General features: G+C 29.6%; 1 protein-coding gene across 2 annotated transcripts; it reads left to right on the forward strand.

Annotated features, from left to right (window-relative positions):
• The first annotated feature begins 638 nt into the window (after window positions 1–638).
• spartin lies at window positions 639–21,677 on the forward strand. Of its 2 annotated transcripts, none has more exons than XM_076456183.1 (7): window positions 639–778; window positions 3,602–4,410; window positions 5,732–5,905; window positions 10,229–10,423; window positions 13,695–13,856; window positions 16,473–16,563; window positions 18,635–21,677. In XM_076456183.1, the coding sequence occupies exons 2-7, from the start codon at window positions 3,606–3,608 to the stop codon at window positions 19,038–19,040; spliced, it is 1,833 nt and encodes a 610-aa protein (XP_076312298.1). In that variant the 5' UTR covers window positions 639–778; window positions 3,602–3,605; the 3' UTR covers window positions 19,041–21,677. The 2 variants fall into 2 exon arrangements, with proteins under 2 accessions (XP_076312298.1, XP_076312299.1); XM_076456184.1 differs by having other exon boundaries at window positions 654–778; window positions 3,589–4,410.
• The last annotated feature ends 785 nt before the right edge of the window (window positions 21,678–22,462 follow it).

Genomic DNA, 22,462 nt, shown 5'->3' on the forward strand with positions numbered 1-22,462 from the left:
GTTAGTTCAATGGGGCAGAGTAAATGGATATTTTAATTTATTATATTTGTCATTAAATTATTAGAGTAATAACACAAAATATTTCACTGTATCTTCTGCTGCTAAAGATTTAAATTTTTTTATTGCTAGTAATAAGAATAATGTGGGAAGTTATTCTGATATTTACAAGTTGTACGTATCATATCCTATGTGCAGCTTAAGGAAGGAATGGTAAATTATCCATAATGTACAGGGACCAAAAATTATTGAATCATTCAGCGCCGTGTTCTCAGGACGATCGGTATGGGTATCAAAACTTTAATTAAAATAAAGTTCGGAACAACAATGTTTCGACATTTTTAGGTCATCATCAGGTTAACAATCTTCAGCACTGTGCTTGGAAAAAATTGGCCACTTAGATTAGATCTGTTTTTTTTTTTTATGTGAAATAATCATTTTGCATCGTATTTAGGTTTTTGACGTAGCGTTTAGCATTCAAGCTGTTACGACGATTATTCACTATCCCGAGGGAAATTACTAATGTTTTTACCGGGTGTGTGATTGCAACGCAAACACAATTTAATGATCGTGTTTGAGTTAGCTGAATGATTGCTTTTGAACTCTGATTAGATAGCATGTAGCTTTACGTAATATTTATAATCGAAAATATGACTCGCAGTTGTGTTGTGCCACACTAGGGGCAGCAGACGTCATAAATTATATGTGTAAGATATAGTGTTATTTAAGTTTTAAGTAAGCATGAGCGTTTCTGAATGTTATTAACTCCAGAAGTTTGAAGGTAAGTGTTTCCGTTATTGAGAAATTAAATGTTTAAAACTTATAGATTTATAAATTATATGGAAAATAGTTTTAAAATAAAAGTTTCAAGATAATTTTGGCTATACCCAACTTCCTAAAAGTAATAAAGTAAAACAAAACTAGATTCTAACTCTAAATACTAGTACGAATTAAGTGTGTAACCTATAAATTATTTATCTATCGATATGTCGCAACTTAAAATATTAAATTTACATAGTTGTATAAGTTAACAATGATCGTCGCCTAGCTTGTCTGACGGGTCTTCCTTAATCTGAAGTGATTTTTTTGTTTTTTAAATTAAGCTTGCCTTCAGTTATCCGATAAGAAACTAGAAATGTGATGCTCAGTTTAAATTGTACATTAAATAGATATTTTCTTAGTAATCCTAGTTTGATGAAAATGTGACCTAGAGACATTGGGTACAAATTATTATACAACACCATGCCATAAAATATATTGAAATAATTAGTTGTGTTAAAGAATCCAACATGAAATACGCGTGTTCATTAGGTATTGAGACTTTGGCCTGCTTGGTAGAAAAAACGAAATTTTGTTGCAAAATTAGTAAAATATCTGTAACTTTATTCGAGATGTTCATACACTGATACAGGATGTTCAACATAATTTATGTTGGAAAGATTCTTTGCAAAATGACAGTGACAATCGTTTAGAAGAGTGCATGCGTTGATAATATTATTAATAGATTGGTAATTATATGAAATAATTCTATTAATACTGCAGATAACTGCACAATTTACATTACTAGTAGGATTACATAAGTAGGGAAGAAGGTAAAATTCTCTTGTTGTTGTAGAGTTCTTTGTGAGCAAGACTACATTCAGTATTTTATTGTTTTATTTTATAGCACAAAGAAATCACTTAAAACTGTCCAAATCCTTACAAAGTTACCTTTTAGTTATTTTAGATTTCAGAAAAAAATGAAACTTTTGGTCTTTTTGTTGTAGTTTTTTATGCTAGAAAATTTTATTTTTCAAACGTAGTGGTCAGCGTGCAAAATAAGTTGCTTTCAGATGTATTGGTTAAGTTTGAAAGAAAGCTTAATGATGGTTGTAGTCGATAATTAAAGTTTTCTAATTTAAATATATAGATTTTTCCTTAGTGAGGAGCTAAAAAAATTTTAAGGTGCCTTATCTGCTTTAATGATAATAATGCTCTATAGATAACATCTATTTTTCAGACTTCAGATTGTTTTTCTCACTATGGAAAGTATTGGCATTCACAGGTTTATTAACCAGAAGATTACCTAAGAATGTTAGCATGTACATTTTCATAAAATTTTACCAAATTTTAGTAAACATTATAATTCTTATATGTACAAAAACTACGATTTCTTTAGTGAAATGTTTTTGGCAAACTAAAAAAAGATTTGTCTAGGAATATATAAAGTCTTCATTTTTTACTAGTCTTAGCTTAAGGTGATTTTTTGTGTTTTTAAAACTAAAAATACTTCATCTTTAAAAATCTTTAAATTTTATATGCATAACTTGAAACTCTCAAATGTTTTTCAGTAAAATTTTGTATTTTTTATTTTCTTATCTTAACTTTGTATAAATTTGGTTAATTTGACTGACCTCATAACTAGAAAAACAAAACAATTTAAATTTAAATTGCTCATTTTTCTTCTTTCCATATTTAAACTCTTAACATTGTACATCCACTTGTTTTGAAATTTGATAATTTTATTGCCCTTGGAACCCTATCTCTCTACTACTTGTACCATTATAAGTGACTTTAAGTGTGGGGCTTGTTACACTATTGAATTACTTGACCGATGAGCTACTCAAAGCTGCTTGCATGTGGGTTACTTGAAACTTTTATTATTATAATATATTTTACCTGATGTAATTATAACTACATTTTTTACATTTTAGTAACTTTTCATAATAATAATAATAATAAAAAACACATGAAAAACAAGAGGTACTTATTTAAACTTTTCCTTCTGTCAGCTGTTGCTAACACTTAACTCTACTTTTTTATATTAAAGGTATTAGTGCACTAAATTTTTATTTAATTAGGTAATGCACCAAATAACAGAGAATAAATGATAACCAAAAACAAATAATTTCTCCTATTACAATTATTCTTGCTTTCCAACTATGGGACAAGAGCTGTTACAAATTCATCCAGACTATTTTATGTTTACCATGGGAATAGAGCTTGTACTAAAGGAGAAAGTGGACTTTTTGTTCAGAAAACTACATAATACATTATTTGATACATGAAAACCTTGGGTTTCTATTAGTTATAAGTAATATAGCATTTAAATATAAGGGAGAACTATTAACCCTTTAATTATGGGTTCAGTATAATATACTTAAGTATTCACACAATGACTTTTAAAACAGTATGTGTACCTTCACAAAATTTGGTGGACTTTTGTAAAGATTACAAGTTTTTGTACATTAAAAAAAAGGATCCTTTTTAACGAGGTGTTTTTTTTACTAAGAATTTGTTTGTGAAAATATTGAGTCTGTTTCATTACTGTCCAAGAATGGCATGATTTTCGTGTCAAGATAGAAAAAACTCTTTTTTTTTTTTATTCCCAAAGTCTCAACTGTTATTTGTTTAATCATTAAAACTCTTAAATACATCTGTTTAAAGTAAAACAATGTTAAATATAATGGTATTGGGTTATTTTTAGATGTACTCGTTACTGTTATTATAATAGTATTGCTAAATAGAAATTTGTGTATGTTATCAAATAGTTTGTAGAATGTTTAAGATGTATATTTGTTATATATATTTTGGCTTTAATTGACATTTCAGTTTCTTTTGTTAGTGGAATGGCAGCAACTAAGTCCAACCAGCCAGAAAAAACATGTATGAGAGAGGAGCCTCTTTCAGAAGATGCAAATATCGAAGAAAATCTGAAGACAATTAAAACAAATCATGATGAAGCGTATATTTATGTTTCGCAGGGAATTACGTATGAAGAAGAAGGACACCCTCAAATGGCCAAGGAAATGTATATTAAAGGTTTAAAAAGACTTGAGAAGGCAATTAATGTCCGGTGTGACCAATCGTATTGTGTTGGTTGTCAGTGGGATGATGCACGGAAGATGCAGCAGAAGATGAGGCGCACCATATTAGAAGTAGAATCAAGGGTTAGAGTTTTAACAAAACTACCACAACCAAGTTCTCTCAATCTAGGGGGTGAAGATAATCTTCCATCATATGAAGAGGCTTGCTCATTGGTTCCAGACCCCTCACCTTCAACTGTCACAAGTAAAAATCATGACATTTCTGAAGCCTCTGTTTCATTATGTGAAAGTATGCTTGATGGTAAGTTGGGAGAAGTTGTTGATGATATACAAATTGAAGCTGAGAGAGCTGAAGAGCTATTTTCTATACCTGGAGGAGTACAACTGTTTTGTGTGTCACCAGAAGGCTATGTTAGTGTACCTTCAAGCCCTACTTTTTTATACATATACAAATTTACTGCTTCTGCTGTGAGTCAGGAATCTAGTCGACCTCCAGCCTGGCTACAGATTGGGAATTGGACTTACCCATTGTTACCTGGAAAATCGCCAGTTCTTTATAGTGGCTTTGGAGCTTTCATGTTTCCTGATGTTGCATCACAAGAACAAAGTATGTATAGTTGTTTATATGAAATTTCTGTATTGATTGAGTGTTCATCAGATACTTAATAACCCAAGAACAGTCATGCTGACAGAAGTTCTTTTGGGTAATGTAGATTATAAAATATTTTTTCAGAACATTAAACATACTTCTTGTATATATATCTTTACTACACATAAAACCTGGAATGAAACAACCTAATTTATCAACTTGCAACAGTATTAAATAGACTATTACTCCTGTTTTGAATTCTTTAAAATATACTGGTATTAACACTTTCATAGTGTGAATATCATCTAAACATAAAGCAGAAAATTAAACGTTATGTATAATGTAACAATTCTATCAGTACTATTGTGATAATCATAAGTTATTTTTTGTAATTACCTCTATTATTCTTTAATATTATCATGTTTATTTATTATTGTTGGTTTAAGGAAAAGCAATTATTTTTTGTAGACCTAGTTGTTTGACTATAGATGAATCACAGAAGATTGATAAATGTTATAAATGTAGGTAACTGATAAATTAAAACAAACAACAAAAACTTTTAAATTTGGAACTCTCAAGGTTAGTTAATATGAGAAATGAAATTAATGTAGGATATTATTCTTGTTGCATCTTCTAGGTTTTGATTCATTACATACTTTTTTTTGTGTGTATTAATGCTTTTTCTCATTAAACATATTTATTTTACATGATCACAAAACATTTTTGTGCCAGCTTGTTATTCTAATTTTTATATATTTGTTCCAGACGTACATGAGCAAGTGTTTAGATTTTGTTTGAAATAACTAGAATTTTAATTTTTTAGTAATGTTTGTATGTAATATGCTGACAGTTTCAAATCTTTTATTGTGTATTAATGAATTTCCTTATTAATGTGCTTGGAAATAGTGATTGACAATTATTCATCTACCAAAAGTTATTAAAGTCTTCTAATTCTGGTTTTATGATATAGGAGTTGAAATATATTTGGTTATATTCTTGCATCATGATGTTTCAATACCTCATTTGTTCCTTCATATTATTATGCATGTCCAAGAAACTTGTTTTGTTCAGCTTATAATTATTTTATGTACTTGACCTACCTGTGTCATTAATGGTTGTTGCACTGAGGACAATTTGAAAGAAAGTAAAAAAAATGATATTGAAAAAGTAATAAAGTACACTTTTTTGCTACTTTTACTTTTCGTACATTGGAGTATGTAAAAATGTTTCTCACGTAAATGTATTTTCTTAACATAACTGAAAGCTCATAATATAAATGTGTTTTATCTGTTTGAAACAACATTGTTTCAAGCCAAATTTTCTGATAATTTTCTTCTAGAGGCTGCTGTAGGAGTAATTCTTCCTGGAGAATTGGATCCAAAAGAGAGACTGAAATTTGAACAGATTTTGTCAGAGCTAACAGCTTTTGAAGCAGAACCAAAATCTGAATTGCTTACAACTATATCAGAGGAAGAAAGGCTTAGTCACAAGATCTCTCGTGGAATTGTTGCAGGTAAAAGCTGGATGTGTATGATTTTATTCTCTTAATGATGTGTAGTATATTTTGCATCTTGTAATTGTAATCAATACAAACTATAAAAATGTGTAAAAAGTCTGGATGTTACAATAATATTCAGAAATAAAATGGATAGAGCAAAGATGTTTTAATTTTTTGATTAATTTTGCACAATAAATTTATATTCAGTAGAGTTGCTGATTTCTGGTTTGAATAGTTAAAAGTGGTTTACATTCAACTTCAATATTATGCAAATTAGCAATTTCTTGCAGTGGGTACAGTATAGTTTTTAAAGTTTGTAGATTACTGAGCCCTTTTTAAGATATTTAAACTCTATAAAGGTACCTTTTTGAACAAGAGCAGCAAGTCAGAAGATGTGTAAAATACTAAGATTTATCCAACAACAAATTTAACACTGCAGAGTACTCTACATAATATTTTAACATTAACATTTCTTATTGTAGAGGTAGTATATTTATTTGTTGTTGTTGTTGGTTATGAAATCTGAATGTTTGTTTCAAACTTTGAATATTAATAGAAATATTTTTCATACATCACATTTGTATAAAAAAAATAATAATAATAATTGTACTTTATATATAAAATATTTGAACTGCATGACAGTTATTTGTGTTCTTACATGGAATATCCATAGTCCTGTAAATTTAAATTGAATTTAAACTAAAATAAATTTATCATTGCTAGAAAAGTTTCAATTTAGTTGTGTATACACTGACTTTGGATAAAACATTTAAAAAAAATATCTCTTCTAGTAAAGTTCATGTTAATTTTACTTTTCTGTATTTATATCTAATCACAAGTGTAATTCTCATAACATTCATACTGAATTATTAATACCTGTAAGTGATGAGTCCTTTTTATAGTGTAGAAGAGAAATATTGCCTTCCTTTCTTAAATTAAGATTTTTTCCCCCAATTTTTTTCACTTAGAACTGAAGGATGTAATTTTTGAAAAATTTTAGATTTTACTTAAAATTGTTTCATATGTTTATCATTGTAAGTGACAGACTTTGAGGCTATCACCATTGTCCAAGATAGAATATTTAAAAATATATATTGAATGGTAACGTTTAACTCCTTCTAGATGAAACTTTCAGAATGATACAAGGTTATTGTTCCTACAAAGAATACTGTAAGCTTGAAAGATCTCCATCTGTTGGTTAAAAACAATCTTTATTATACTTTTCATTACGTTCAATAATTTGAAACTATTACGTGATAAAGCAAGATGTGTTAACAAGTTGAAAAATATCAGCTTTTGTTTATACACACACACACACACACACACACACACACACACACACACACACACACACACACACACACACACACTTCGTACTAGTCTGCATGTGAAGTATTTTTCATCTTAAGATTAAATATTATTCACTATTTCATAAATGTCAAATATTATTTGTAATCTATGAAAACATCCAAAATACAATTTCAGATGTTTTGTTTTGAGTAAAACTTTATTTTGTCTGTTATCTTCTATATATTAACTATATGGGGTCTGTCAACTTGACTGATCTTGTAACTGCCATTTAAAAAACAAAACAAAAACTACTGCTAAATTTATGCTTTTTCTTGTAGGACTACAGATTATGATATAAAAACACAAATATGTAGTCTAAATAGCTTGGATTTCATAACCTTGTACATTTTATGTATGTGCACTCGCATTACCATATCTAATACATAAAATTGACCTTTTGGTCTAAACAAAATGACTTGTCTTGGCTGTGCTTTGGTGTACTGGTATTTGATAAAATAGTCAAACTTAATTTAGAAGAATAATCTGAGCATTTGATTCACATGACATATATTAAGGTAAGTTTATGTAAGGGATCGTTCCCAAAAGTGAAAGAAAATGAGCAAGGCTTCTGTGTTTGATTCAGTACATAAGCCATATCTCCTCAAACAAAAATTGAGGTTCTTATTTTATATTCTAGCTTGTCAATATTGGTAATTTGAAATCCTGATTCATATGGAAGTATAGACTTACTATTTTGACATCACATATCTGTTTTGGACCAGTGCTGCATTCAGCATACCACGTTACTCAAAATCAACATTTAGATGTGTTCTTCTAATATTTTATTTCCTACTATATAATACTAAAATGTGAATTGTAAGTTACAATTAGGTACTGCTTTATTGACATAACTTCATAAAATAGTAGTTTAGTAAAATTTTGAATACAAGTCAACAAACAAGATGACTTGTCCATTGACAAGTGATCCATCACAATAGGGTTAACATGGAAGTATTAACTCTACAGTTTTACATCTTGCTAAGTACCATCTAGAGTCATTTTTTATGCTTTATTGTGTTCATGGCCCTAATGATAACATTTTTACTCTTCTGATCCACTAAAGTCTTTCTAACTATTAATCCATCAGGTCATGCTGGAATGTTTGATTGAACTATAACCCAGTCTATATGCAGATTTATTACAAACAGTCCCAGTATGAGTATATTAATTCTTAGTGCAATAAGACTGCTCTTATTGTTACTAAGAAATTCATCCTTTAGTGTAGCAATAATTGTGTATTACAGAGAGATTTCCAGGTCATAGACTATGAAGATAACCCAATACTGCATCCACCTCTGCATGAAGTCCATTCCCATTTTTTCTTGTTTATCAGTTATCCACATGTCATGAGGTGTTGATAAGTTTCCTATAGTAAGAGTAGCTTTCCTCTAGATGAAACTTTTTGCTTGCATCAATCTATTTTCCTTCATTATCGTTGGAGGCAATTTCCCACCTTTCGTTATCAAATCAGGTTGAACTATTGCTGAGAACTAGTCTTGACTGACATGCACTGCAAGGCTTCACATATGAAATTCTTATTTTGGACAGATAGAATATTTTCACTTTAACTTCAAATTATTAGCCCATTTCTGTTTCTATTTCCATATTTTACAGTAAATGGTTTTTTTAGTCTGGAATTCTTAGTTAAATGGAAAAAAGATGTGGCTGGTTTAATTTATATACGTTTCTTTCTGTTACTTGTGTTGTTTTCTACTCCATTTATCTTGCTGGTATAGTCTTGCTGCACATAATAGATGTCTTTCTATGCTTCATTTTGTCGTAACACCCTTTCTCCTTTTTTGTTGGAGATTCTGTTGTTTTTTTTAATATTGTTATTTTAAGATTACAAAAAGATTATCAATCTTTTTTGTAATCACATTTATTTTTGTTCTGAACTCTGTTTTTTATTTCAATTTTCCACAATTTATTTCTTGAACCATTTTTTAATTTTCTGTCTTCTAATTTTTCTTTTATTGTTTCTTCTTCCAATTTTCTCTCTTTCTCCTTGATCTTTTTACTTTTTCATTACCTCTATCATCCAATGATTCAATAGTAAGTCTGAAGACTCGTGATGCTAAAACCCACGTTTTGCTTTCTGTGGTTGATACAATACATGTAGTTCTGTAGTTTGGTGCTTAACAAGAAAGCAAACACAAAGGCAAGTAATATTCTAGTAAAGTTTTTATTTTTCTTCATGATTGACAGTTAATTAAAGCTCTATTTTATTTATAACAAAATAATCCCACTTTTGACACAGATTTAGCAATCTATTCTTTCATTGTGTGGTTTGTATTTTGAGTATTACTTAAAATTAATGGCATGTCTAGTCCACATAATGAATTAATTCCTTTCTTCAGTGTGTGAATTACCTTTATCACAGGGTACATTTACTTGAAGCTCTAATTTTGGACACAACTTTGAATAACACTTAATATAACTTCTGAAAACTAATATATATTTTTAACTCTCAAATGCCATTTGGACAAACATTTTGAGATGTATATAACATTTACTTAAACTTATTTGTAGAATTTCAATTACAGATGCATACATTATTGTTGATTATAGTAAAAATATTATTCACTTGGACTTCCTGGGTTTAAGGTGTCACAATAATTCTTTAAGTTTATGTTTTGATAAGATCTCCATTGATTTCAAATGTCCACATTCTAGTATTCATGACTTGTATGCTGTAGCTCATTATACATGTAAAAGTGTTCCTGTATGGGAAAAGTAACAACAGCTGTGTTACTTAATGTGGTTAGTATGGGATGATTTGTATTTTGTGAAAACTAAGATGATGTTAAAAAACAAAACATTAGAACTATAATACTGTCTGAAATTTTCTTGATATTCCATATTTTTGCAATGTTATTTTAAGTATTGGCATTGTATATTTTTTCTGTAATATTGCTTGCTCTAATTTAAAAATTGTCATTTTACATGTTTGTGGACTCAAAGATCAAATATTTTTGGTACTATTTTAAGGAGCAGAAATTGTTTCATTGGGTCTTGCTAAAGGAATGGAATACACAGGAGAGTGGGTTAGGAAAGGAGCAGCCCTGCTAAGAGAAAAGGTCCCTCAATCTCAGCAGTCTTCTACTGTTGACCCTCGTGTTCAACGTGGACTGAAGGTTGTTGTGAAGGCTTCAGGAACTGCTGTAAGAGTCAGTGGATATCTGGGTAATTGTTTTGTAGTTATATCACTATTATACTTTTAGCTATCATATTTGATCTGTGTTGTCTGGAATTTATTTTTACTTGTAAGGCAAAATAATAGTAATATTTATTGCAAGAAGTGAGTTTTATAATTTGAGTAATGTGAGATTTAGTGAAACTAATCAGAACATAAATGTATTCTTCCACATGAAAGAAATATAATCCTTTTTTATCTGTTAAATTCTTGTTTGATACAAACTCAGAATCACTTATTTTAAATTTAAAATGGATGATTAACTTCTATTTGTGAATGTTGTCTTACATTTTAATTTGCATTACTTCATCTTTTCTTCCAAGAATACTTGGGCATTTATGAATAACTACTATACTTAGTTCTGTGATTATCCAGTTTAAATCTGATGGAGAATTTTGAAACACCTGCTTCTTTGATGGCATGGTCAAGTGATTGATTAAGGTGCTTGATTCCTAATTTGAGGTTCAAGGTTTGAATCTCCATCACACCATAGATGCTTGCCTTTTCAGCTGTGGATATGTTATAATCTTATGGTCAATTCATTGGTAAAAGTGTAGCCCAAGAATTGGCAGTGGGTGATAATGACTAGCTGCTTTCCCTCTAGTCTTACATTGCTAATTTAGGGATGGCTAGTGCAGATAGCCCTTGTGTAGCTTTGAGCAAAATTAGGAAGCAAACAAACTTACTTTTTTTGAGAAATGAACCAAGTTAGAAATTATGTGAAAGTAAATATTTTTAATTTTATTGATAAAACAAATTGTATAGTTACCTTTAGCATTTTAGTCCTAAAGGGAATGTGTTTTATGTTACCAAATAAAGCAGACTAGTTACCACTTGATTAAAGGTAGCAAATGGTAAAATAAAGCAGAGGAACTAAAGAAATCATATTCAGTAAGAAGTTAAAGAAAAGATATAACTGGAATGAAATTGAAACTTCAACTGCTTTTTATCCAGTGAAGGGTGTTTTTCATCCCATTGTGTGCTTCGATACAAAATGATGTTTTTTGTGCAAAATAGGTTATCAAAACAGAATGGATTACCTGGAATTTTTAGCTTGGTACAGTATATTTTTAAACACTACCCAAGTGGGGCTGTTTATATTTGCAATAATAATTATCTAACATTTCTAATATACAGCTGATATTAGTTGATACTTTGATCACTATATGATCAAATCTTTATCTATACTTAATTTTTTATTAAGAAAAAACATAAAAATTAATCCTTTGTTAGTGCTTTGTACAGTGTTATTTCAGTAATTGAATTTCACAATCAGTTTTTGGTGATTCTACCTGTAGTACAAAATGTCACCCATGTTATTTGTATAACAATTTAATTTGTACTAATGATCCAAATTATTAACACTTTCGGCACAGTTGGCAACCACAGTCGACTATGAAGGCTTAGCATGGCAGGCGATCTTCGTCGACAAGATGTAAACAACATGCCCTCGTGGCTAATTATCGTAATCACACGGGCCTGTAGACCCTCTTGAGGCTAGAACCACGTGTATTCATTGTTTACTTGGGATTCCCAGCAGGTATTTAAACTGGAGGTCAAGTGATTTCTTTGTTTTCCAGCCCGTGTAGATCATACTGTTCATTGTTTTAGAAGATGCCTTCCTTGCATGTTCTGTTGATACTTGCGATGTTGTTACAATGCTGAAAGGAAAAACTTGTACCACTAAAGAAGTAATCGATATTATTTTTAACGATAAAGAGAGTGACAAAGAGTTTGAGCCAGATGATAATGAAAGCTTACTTGTAACGGACGAGAGTGACAATGAAGACATTCGTGGCATGGTATCTGCCCCTGCTTTAGATAAGCACATGGTGTAATTAAGGTCATATAACTTATTGCATAAACTGACTGACCAAGGCTAGTTCTTGTTAATGGATATATAATATATTGTGTAGATTGCAAGAGCAACTGTGAAAACCTGGTATCTCCAAGATTATTCAGAGCAGATTATTCACAATTTGCTGGAGGGCTATGTCAACAAAGCCAAAAAAAAAAAAAGACCAAGTACTGATAAAGGTCAGTGCTTGGTGGAAAGACATATAGTATTGGACAATATGAGGACAAAAAACACAAACTTGATTGTACTGTTTGTAGCGATAGATACACAGCTGAATGTAATAGAAAGCAGACTAATTATTTCTGCAAATGGTGTAATTTCCCCATGTGCTTTTTACCATGTCATGAGATATATCATAACCACAAAGACTATCGATGGGCTGCTGCACAAATTGTATACAATTTATAATAAATTATTGTGCTTTACATGGCACTTCTTCGTTATGTATCAGGGTGTCTTCCTTTATTCCTGTTAAATTCAATACATAAGAGTAACATGTATAGTATTGGATACAATCACTGAACATTTCAGGGACTTTTGTTGAGTTATTGCAAAGATATCATGCTTTTAGTACTGATACCATAATTAGTTGAAGTATCAAAAATATATATTCAGTGCAATGCTAAACATTAAAATTTTTTATTCAGTGCTGAAAGGGTTAATTAGTTGAAATATGATAATGTATTGATATAAAAATTTCATCTGTTTGTATCTTTTACTTATTAGGTAATGTTTAAGTATGTGTTTTTATTAGGGCTATTTAGCTTAAATCATACATTAAGTCTTTCAGCATATACTGTATAACTAAATTTTGTTTTTATATAACTTTCTAGTCATGGGAGTCAGTGTTTAATATTGTTTTCTTATAGCAAAGCCACATTGGGCTATCTTCAGAGTCCATGGAGGGGTAATCGAACTTCTGATTTTAGCATTGTAAATCCATAGACTTACTGCTTTATCAGCAGGAAACTAATATTATTGAGAATGTATTAACAGACCAAGAGGATACTTTAATTTTTTTTTCTTAAGCATCTTTCAGTTCTTAGTAGTATTTTTCCACTACTTTATGCAGTTTCATGTACCTATTTAAATAGACTTTTGTATTTTTTGAGATATGAAAGGCAAAAATAGTTCTGTAAAATTTGGTATTGAAGGCAGTCATTCACCTTTTGTTGATTCAAGTATAAAAGTACTTCTACTATTTGCTTATTATCCATGCCTTTTTGTCATTACAAAGAACATTCTGATTTTAAGATGGGTGAAATTACAGTTAATAATTTTGAAAAACTAACTATAACAGTTTAATAATAGTGATTTTATCATGGAAGAAAACCCTCAGAACTATTGATTGATAAGATATTTAACTTCATATTATAATAGTTTTGTTTTGTTTGTGTATTAAGTATCCAAGTTGGGGAAACTTACAATGGCACTGGGAGAATGGGCTGTTCCTCATATTAAAAACCAAGGCAGCAAAGTTCTGTCTAAGACACTACATGTGGATGTTCTCGATTCCAAAAACTCTATGGATGATGTACTTACAGTAGCAGCAGGAGGTGTAGCAGGTGAGAACTGAAATAATCTAATAGTAGAATCTGTTTTACTTAAAATGTTTTGTGGAACACGTGCTGTTGATGCTTCTGATTCGGTCACCAATGAATTTAGTTAAATGTTTCATTTTTGATTAAATTCTGAACTTGTGAGGTGAAGAATCTGTGGGTGGTTAGTTATAGACATTTTTATCTTTCATAACCTATGTGTACAAATATTTCCCTTTTTCTTTTATTTAGTTGTTTGTATGCTAATAGAATGCTTTATTATTTTGATCATGTGTATAATTTGATTTAGGTTTTTGTTGTTTATAACCTTTTTGGAGGTAACTTCAATTTTTATTACATCAATATTTTGATAATTATGCTTTTTTAGTATGTACCATAAATGTGCTTATGTCTCTCTGTCCATTACAACAGTGTTTAATCAACATAAAACTTCTTTATTGTTCCTCAAACTCCTTACATTATTAATTTTCTTTTTTGTGGACACTTCAAACTTCCTCTTTGCTCTTGCTGCATTAGTGTGTACTTCCCAAACCTGATTACTATGAAACTTGTGCAAGTTCATGGGTTTTCAGGACACTTGATCACATGTGTTTTAATATATTTTTAAAAAAGTTACAAAAACATAATTTCACCAACAGGGGGTGAATTTCTAAATATGTGCATGCCAGTATTCAGAACCTCATTACAAATGATGCAGAAATGTGATGTTGTCATTCTCATGAATCTAGTGAAATAAATGCTACAAATGGCATGGGTTTTTCTGCTAATAAATATAAAACTGGTTAGGTTTATGTGAGAATACTATGGGAATGTCAAGGAAGTTTAGCACTGATAGATTAGTAAGACTATGATGAGATGAATGTTTTAAAAGCACATGAAATTTCAAGGATGTCTTATATTCTTAAAACAGGTATTCTTCCTCCTGTATTTTCCATTTCTCTCAATAAATAAAATATGTATACCATGAAGATGATAAAATATTAATTAGTATCACTTCTTGTTATTAAATTTGCTATTTGGGTAAATAAATGTTTGATCAGAGAATGTGTTGTTGGTAGGCTATAAATTTGAAATTATAAGCAATAGTGACTATGTTACTCCATTAACTTTGTTTCTTATTCTTCAAACTGCTTCAATTAAGGTTTCCTAAAATACTTGGAACTGTGGTAATTGTTAGACAACAATTGTAAGAATTTTTGTTCTTTGCTTAATAAGCCCCCCCCACACACACACACAAAGAATGGATACACAAGGAAAGTACTATGTAACTGAAATAATGTACCTTTAGAATATTTCACTGAACTTTAATACAGAAAGTAAATTCAATTTCTTTTATTATATAGTACTTCACTAAAACGTGTCGCCAACCATTGGTTTATATCTGATGATACAGACTACCACTTCTCTTTCAAAGTAACAATCCAAAAATATCCTAGAGTGGTTTCATAATATGTGATAGGAACTTTGAGCTGAGCTGATCAAGACAGATACACCATGTTGTGTCTTAAAGCACTGAATGTGGTGTGAATACTTTTTAGTGCATTATCATATTAAGAGGCATAGAGCCCTTATACATTATTAGTTAGTTCAACAAACTGTTACTAAACCTACTTCTCTTCAGTTATCATAGTCATATCATATTTATAGTAAGATTTGTTATTCCACATGATGTTTCTTGAAATTATCTGTTTTGATGCTCAATGCACCTTAAGGGCTGACATTTTGCTTTCACATTTGTGAGCTACGTGCCATTTGTAATTTCAAATTAAACCAATTGCTGTTTCTCAGACTTGGTTTTCATGGTGTGATGTGATTACCAATATTTGCCATGAGAAGGCATAGGTAAGTAATGTTATAATGTAATCTTGATCAGGATAAAGAGATAATTTCACTTGTTAATATGTTTCTAGAAGAAAAGTTGTTAACATCTTCTCCCACAGTTGCATTCCTGATTTCTTAAAGTTGTGAAAAGCTTGCTGTATCGTTTTGTACTCCATTTGAATTTTGATGTTGAAGTGTGATGGGAAATGTCTTATGGAACAAGATTAGACAGGTTTAGTTAAATCATTTTGCAATGTTATCATATTGCCAACAAGACTGCTCTTTGTCTCTAGAGGGGTAAAAGTAGTTGTTTATTGTACACCAGTGATCATAAAGTTCTGTAAATGCAGTGAAAAAGTCTGCAATGTTTTTGAATCAGAATAGAGATGAACTTTTACAGTTTTATAAAATTAAAACTTTAATAGACAGCTTCACAATAATTTTAAGATATACAAATCAGTAGTTGAAGTGTACCATAAAGATTTTTTTTCTTTTTAAAGCTGCAATTTCATATAAATATTACATACAAGAAATATGTAATTTCTCAAAACTTCAACTCAAGTTTCAAATGATTTCATTTAACTTTGATTTTACAGTATCTTGGGAAAAAAAAATACAGCTCTGTGTTGAATTAACATCTGGGTGTTTGAGTCAGATGTGCAGCTAATTTCACAACACTTACAACCCAATAATTATAAACCATTAAATAGTTGCACTGCAAAGTACTATGTGTTACTTATGTTTATGGCAATATCTAGTATATATTTAATAAAATGTGTAAACATTCTTCTATACTTTCAGGTTTTTCAACTGTATATATGAGTTTAGAAAAGGCAGCTAAAACACTGGCATCTTGTCTTGCAGATGAAACTGTGCAAGTTGTTCAACATAGGTAAGTATCAAAAAAAAAAGAAAAAAAGAAAGAAATCGTGAAACCCAAATTTTAGTTAGAATGTAATCCTTTTCATGCTATTATTACAAAAATAGTTTTATCACCTAAAGTATTTTCTTTTATATGCAAGTTTTGATAATTCTTTTTGTGTGTGTGTGTGTGTGTGTAATTGTTTTATTTTTCTTTATAAATTTGTTTTTTCTTCATATTTGTTCAAGCAGTTTTATAAACTATACTATTCAATCAGTTTCAGTAATTATTTTCATTTCTAGTTTGACTTGCATTTTTTACCCTCTCACCCTAGTTACCCTTTACTGTGTACATTTAACAAGGTTTTAGTGGCTTACATTCAAATTTTAAACAAATTTTTGTTTGTTATACCAAGTAACATAGTATAGGCTTATAGCTAACAATCCATATTTTAATGGTATGTAAGTTTTAAGTTCTTAATTTATAAGGCAATATTTAAAAAGAAAAATTCAAAATTTTCCCTAGTGTGAGAAATGCGATATTTTCTCCAAGAATTTTCTCTGTTTATTCATTACCTCTCTTACAAGTACAATATTTAATGTAATAAATCATAATTTTTATAGCCTTCAATTTTGTTTAGTTACAGAACTGTGGAATAGAAAATCATACTCCTTTTTCCACACCCACCTGTCCCATCCTCTTTTCAGGATTTGATAATAGTTCTCATCTGTATATAATAGTAAATAAAAAGCTAAGGTTTTTGTCAATGAGATAACATGTTACATTGTTTTCTGAACAGAGAAATGTCAGTTTCTCCTTTCTTACAAGCTTTGTTTCTACTGCAAACATGGAGAATAGCTTGAATGAGTTGGTAGTAACTCTTGCGTAGTTAGAAACCCAGTAAAATTGTAATAGTTAGGGAAAATTGTCTGCTTTTAGTATTTTATACTGTATTCTTTATGGCATTATTTACTTGAATACTTAAAGTAAGACGTGGATAAGTATCTTATTTTTCATGAGTATATTGTTTATTTTCTATTATAAAATTAACTGAAGTGTAAAAATAGGGATCTCCTTGAAGTTTGTGGAGATTAAATTAGGTAAAGTAAGTGATGATAATAATAATGTTTCATGAGACGTGCTAGCAGCTCATTGGTAATTTTATTTGATAGCATAATATAAGCTTCACATTCCCTAAGTGATTTAGAACTTTATAATGGCCCAAATAGTAGTTAGGTATGGTTCAGTTAGAAATCATACAATAAAAATTAATTATTTAATAGATGCATACTGTTAGAAGTTTAAAACTACTTTGAATAAACTAATGTAGTTCCATATTACAATTTGAAGTCATTCTAAAGAATATAAGGGTAAATTAGAGGCTTTTTGTGGTCAGTTGTGTGGAGTTAGGGTAGAGAAAGTAATGGATAAAATGTCTTGCTGAAACTAAATGTTTGAAAGGTATTTAGGGGGTTTTAGAGATTGTGCTAATGAAATAGATTTTTTTAAAATGAAGTAAAGTATGCACAGGGATTAGACTAGTCAAAACAAATACTCACTCTGTATTTATGTAATTTTTTCTTTAAGTTTGTTAGAGTATTTCCTTAAAAATGATTTTTTTTTGTATGTGAAAAATTTGTTTCACTGAAAGTTTGCCAGATTTTGTGAAAACGTATTAAAAATCAGTAATAACATAACTTTTAAATGGTGATAGGAAGAGTTTAACCTATTAGCTTTAATTATTTCATGGACTTTAAAAAGTTTAATTGTATTTTACTCTTGGCTTCACACAGAACCAAAGTTGTAAGCTACTTGTACCACCCACCACATGCCAAAACATAAATGATCAGTATGCCTAGAATTTTTGTACCCCAGCTTCAACTCTATCTGGTTATTGTAAATAGATTTTAGCCTTGTGAATAACTCGGTTTATTCCTTTTAAGAAATACAAGTTCATGATTAACTACATCCAAATATTATTAGATTGTACAAAATATTTACAAAATGACGATAGAAGATAAATGATTTATTTATAGTGAACTTGAGTTAATTATAAACAGTATTCATCTTGCACTTAATTTGACCATTTTATGACTGTTAGGTACGGAAAAGAAGCTAGTGAAGTAGCCAGTGATGCTGTGCAGTCTGTAGGGAATTTAGCATATGCAACATACAATTTCAACTCTTTAGGGATAAAAGCAATAGCCAAAAGGACTGCCAAAGACACGGGAAAAGCAATTCTTAAGGATTATGTTGAGCAAGTAAATAAAGGTAAAGATAAACAGCATATGACAAGTGGTTATCGTGAGAACAAGTCAGATTTATGTCATACATCAAATTCTGTAATTAGTAATCATCCATCTAATCCTTCTTGCAGTCATAATTTGACATCTGCAGCAGCTTGTGATAACATGTATAATTATACAACTGAAAACATGCCATCATATTCACCTTATCCATTAGCTAATAATAACACAAAAACACCTTATCCTCTTGTCAATAATTAGGTTTGAACAAATGTTTTGCATTATTTTCCTTGGAAATAATTTAATCTTTTTAGTTGGTGAATGGCCAAATGATCTGTATTATTTGTAAGGTATAAGGGTAAATAAAATGCATAATATATACAGAGTGCATATTATTTATTTACAAAATTATTTTGTGCTTTTGCTTGAAGGCATGATTTAAAAACTGTACTCAATATAGTCTCAAAGTACTAACTAAAATAGTCTTACATTTTTATGAGCAGTTATTACTTTTTAGACTTGTGTATTTTGCAAATGTTTCTTATGTTTTGTTTATATTTTAACTTGGTTCTCATTTACTAAATAAGATAAGTCGTTTATGCACATGACTTGGTAAAATGTTTTCGAAAATAAGGATATGATTTCTACACTTAAAACCTTTCAAAAACTAAATAAAATACACCTGTAAGACAAAACAGAAACCTAATCTGATAGCAAGCTTTTAGTAATATTCTTATAAATTAAGAGTAGGGCAAAGTTTGCCATAACAAGTTGTTTTAACACAGAGTAAAGTTATTGTATGAATCTCATACTTCCTCATAACTACAGTTAGAGGTGAGTCCTTATGGATTTTTTTGGCTACCTAAACACTTTTTCAACTGTTTATGCCCCAAATTGTTTGAATTCTTGCTTAATATTAGTTATGTAAAATGATTTCACCCAATTTGTTTTAATCATTTTCACATTAAATGTTGTAACAACAAAATAAATGAATATAATGAAGTATGTAGACCTCATTTGTAATTCTTTTACAGAAACAAGTCTGTAATTATAGGAATAATGAAAAGAAAAACACAAAGTATGTTATGATTTTCTAAACTTTGATTTTATCACAAGCTCTTAAATATTTATTGTGAATAAACAAAATTGCTTATTGCCATTTTTCAATATACTTTATGGTCCAGACATATTTGGTAGATAGAAAACGGAAACCTATGCAGCATTATTAACTGAGCCCGTATTCATTAAAAAAAAAAAAAAAAAATTGGGGTGCTGAAATTTCTACCCGTCTTTATAAACTGCTGTAGGTTGATGCTTTATTATTGTCAATGTCAACATGATTTCTTTTCTAAAAGTTGAACAACTATTTAATATTCTAAATTATGGCTAAAAGATGTTACTCAATATATGTTAGTTATTTTTATAATATAAGTGTTTGTTTACAATATACTGTTATGGTTAAAATAGTCACTTTTATATGGTTTTAATTCATACTTTGTCAAGTTTGCACTAAAGAACTGAGAACATTTAATGAAGGTTACATCTTAAGTACTTAAACTTTCAAAAAGGTTTTAGATTATCGTGATGTTTTTAACTGTGCTTTTAATGTGGTTTGAAAAATAATCACTACTAGGTAAAAACTTAATGTTACCAATAATAGTATGCAACAAAATTTTTATTTGTTCCTGGGCAGAAAGTGTTGTTTTCCAATTGCTTATGCCTAAAGTAAATGGAAAAAACACTTATTTCTCTTCAAATTTTGCTTTTGTGATCTGGGAGCGTATAACGAAAACATTATGTGAGACTATATTTGGGGGCTGATACATTACAGTTTCAATTCTTGAAAAACTACTCACTTCTCAACATTTTTGTATAACTTTTGTATAAATATATGTAAATCTTGATTCATGTGTTGTTTTATTTAGACCTTTATATAAATGTTTGCCTGTTTTTACATAGAAAATAGGTTAATTTCTAAACTTCATTATACAAGATACAAAAGCAAAGTTTTTGATGGGAATAATGGCCATTTTCTGTACCTTTTTACAACATAAGCAATTAAGAAATAACACGTACTATTCAGGAACAAAATTTATATTTACATGGTGTAATAGATGTCATGCTAACAGTATATGTGAAAGCTTGATTTATATACCATGATTAATATTATAATTTGCCTTTTAAATAAGTCCTCTTAGTGGGTCAGCTGTATGTTTATGAACTCTAATGTTAAAATCAACTTTAATTCCTTGTGATGAACAGAGTTCAAATTAACACGTGTAGCTTTATACTGAAACAAGAAGATTCAAATATAAAACGAACCAAAGTTTAAGTCTGATTTTTTTTCCTAAATATCAAGTATAAAAATGTTTTCTTTTATTTCTGATGTAAACATAAGTTGTGAAAATTCATGTTAAAGAAAAATGTGCATTTTGTATAAAGTTATTAATGAATGCACTAAATTTCAGCAAAAACTTTGTAGGAATTTGAAACTTTACAGTTCCTGAATGTGAAAAAGAATAAATTACTAATAGATCTATAGAAATAAACAAGAATGAATATTTGTTCTTATGATACTGCATCAATATAGTAATGCAGGTTAATAACAATTACACATTGTTGTGCATGTTGAACATCAACATTTTAATAACACAATAAGTGTACTAGTAATGAAATATATATCTCTCTCTCAACTTGTTTATGTAAAAAAAAAAGACATTTGGTCACAGTTATGTATTGTTTTTTTTGTAAATGGTTTTGTATATTAAAACAGCAAATTTATAAATGATTTTAAGCATAATTTTTGTAGACAAAGAAATGATACTATGTGTTTAAGAAGAAACATGGTCTGTTGTTTTTTGTTTCAACATTAAACTGATCTTTTGTTTTCTGTTTAAATCTGTTTGTTGTCAAGATAAAAAAAAAAAAATCATTATTATCAACTATTAGCGTACTGTGCTTCCATAATCAATCCCAGCAGAATTCTGTGACTCTGTACTATGGATTTTATTTCTAAAATTAGATTAATTTCAAAATACTCTCAGAAATCACAGTTTGAATGCATAAGTTTTTATACATAAAATGGTAAAAAATCCCATATGTTTCAATAGAAGGCACACTTGTACCAATAGGAGATTCCAGTTAACTCATGTTTATAGATTAAATGAAACTATTAACAAATATCCAAAAACAACCAACTAATGGCAAAAAAGAAAGTAACACAATCTTATGGAATTGAAGTTGGAGCCCTTTTAAGGAGGGCTGGGATTTATAAATCATGTCTAACAAATTAGCTGTGGGAGAGAAAGAGGAGTGCCCTCACAAAAACCCACTTTCTAGGACTGGCACCAAATATTAGCTGCCCTGAATAGGTCCTAGAAGTGTTCTCAGTAGTGTGGGAAATTAGAAAAAGATAAGAGAATGTATTAATTACAGTTCAATGTTTGGGATGTTGTGGAAATGTAGGTGTTACCAATGAAGTTTATTAGGACTTTAAGAACTGATAAGTGTAATGCAAGTGTGATTTTAGTTCTTGCTACTTTGGTTGTCTTACCCAAGATGCCTTTTGGGAGTAGGATTTAATGACTGAAATGTACATCCATTTTTCTGTCCATTGTATCTTCTGGTCTACATTGTCAATGTCTGATTTGGGGTCACCAGGTGTTTCAATCTGTATTGATTTG

Source organism: Tachypleus tridentatus, chromosome 9 (assembly GCF_004210375.1).
Source record: "Tachypleus tridentatus isolate NWPU-2018 chromosome 9, ASM421037v1, whole genome shotgun sequence".
Lineage (NCBI taxonomy): Eukaryota > Metazoa > Arthropoda > Merostomata > Xiphosura > Limulidae > Tachypleus > Tachypleus tridentatus.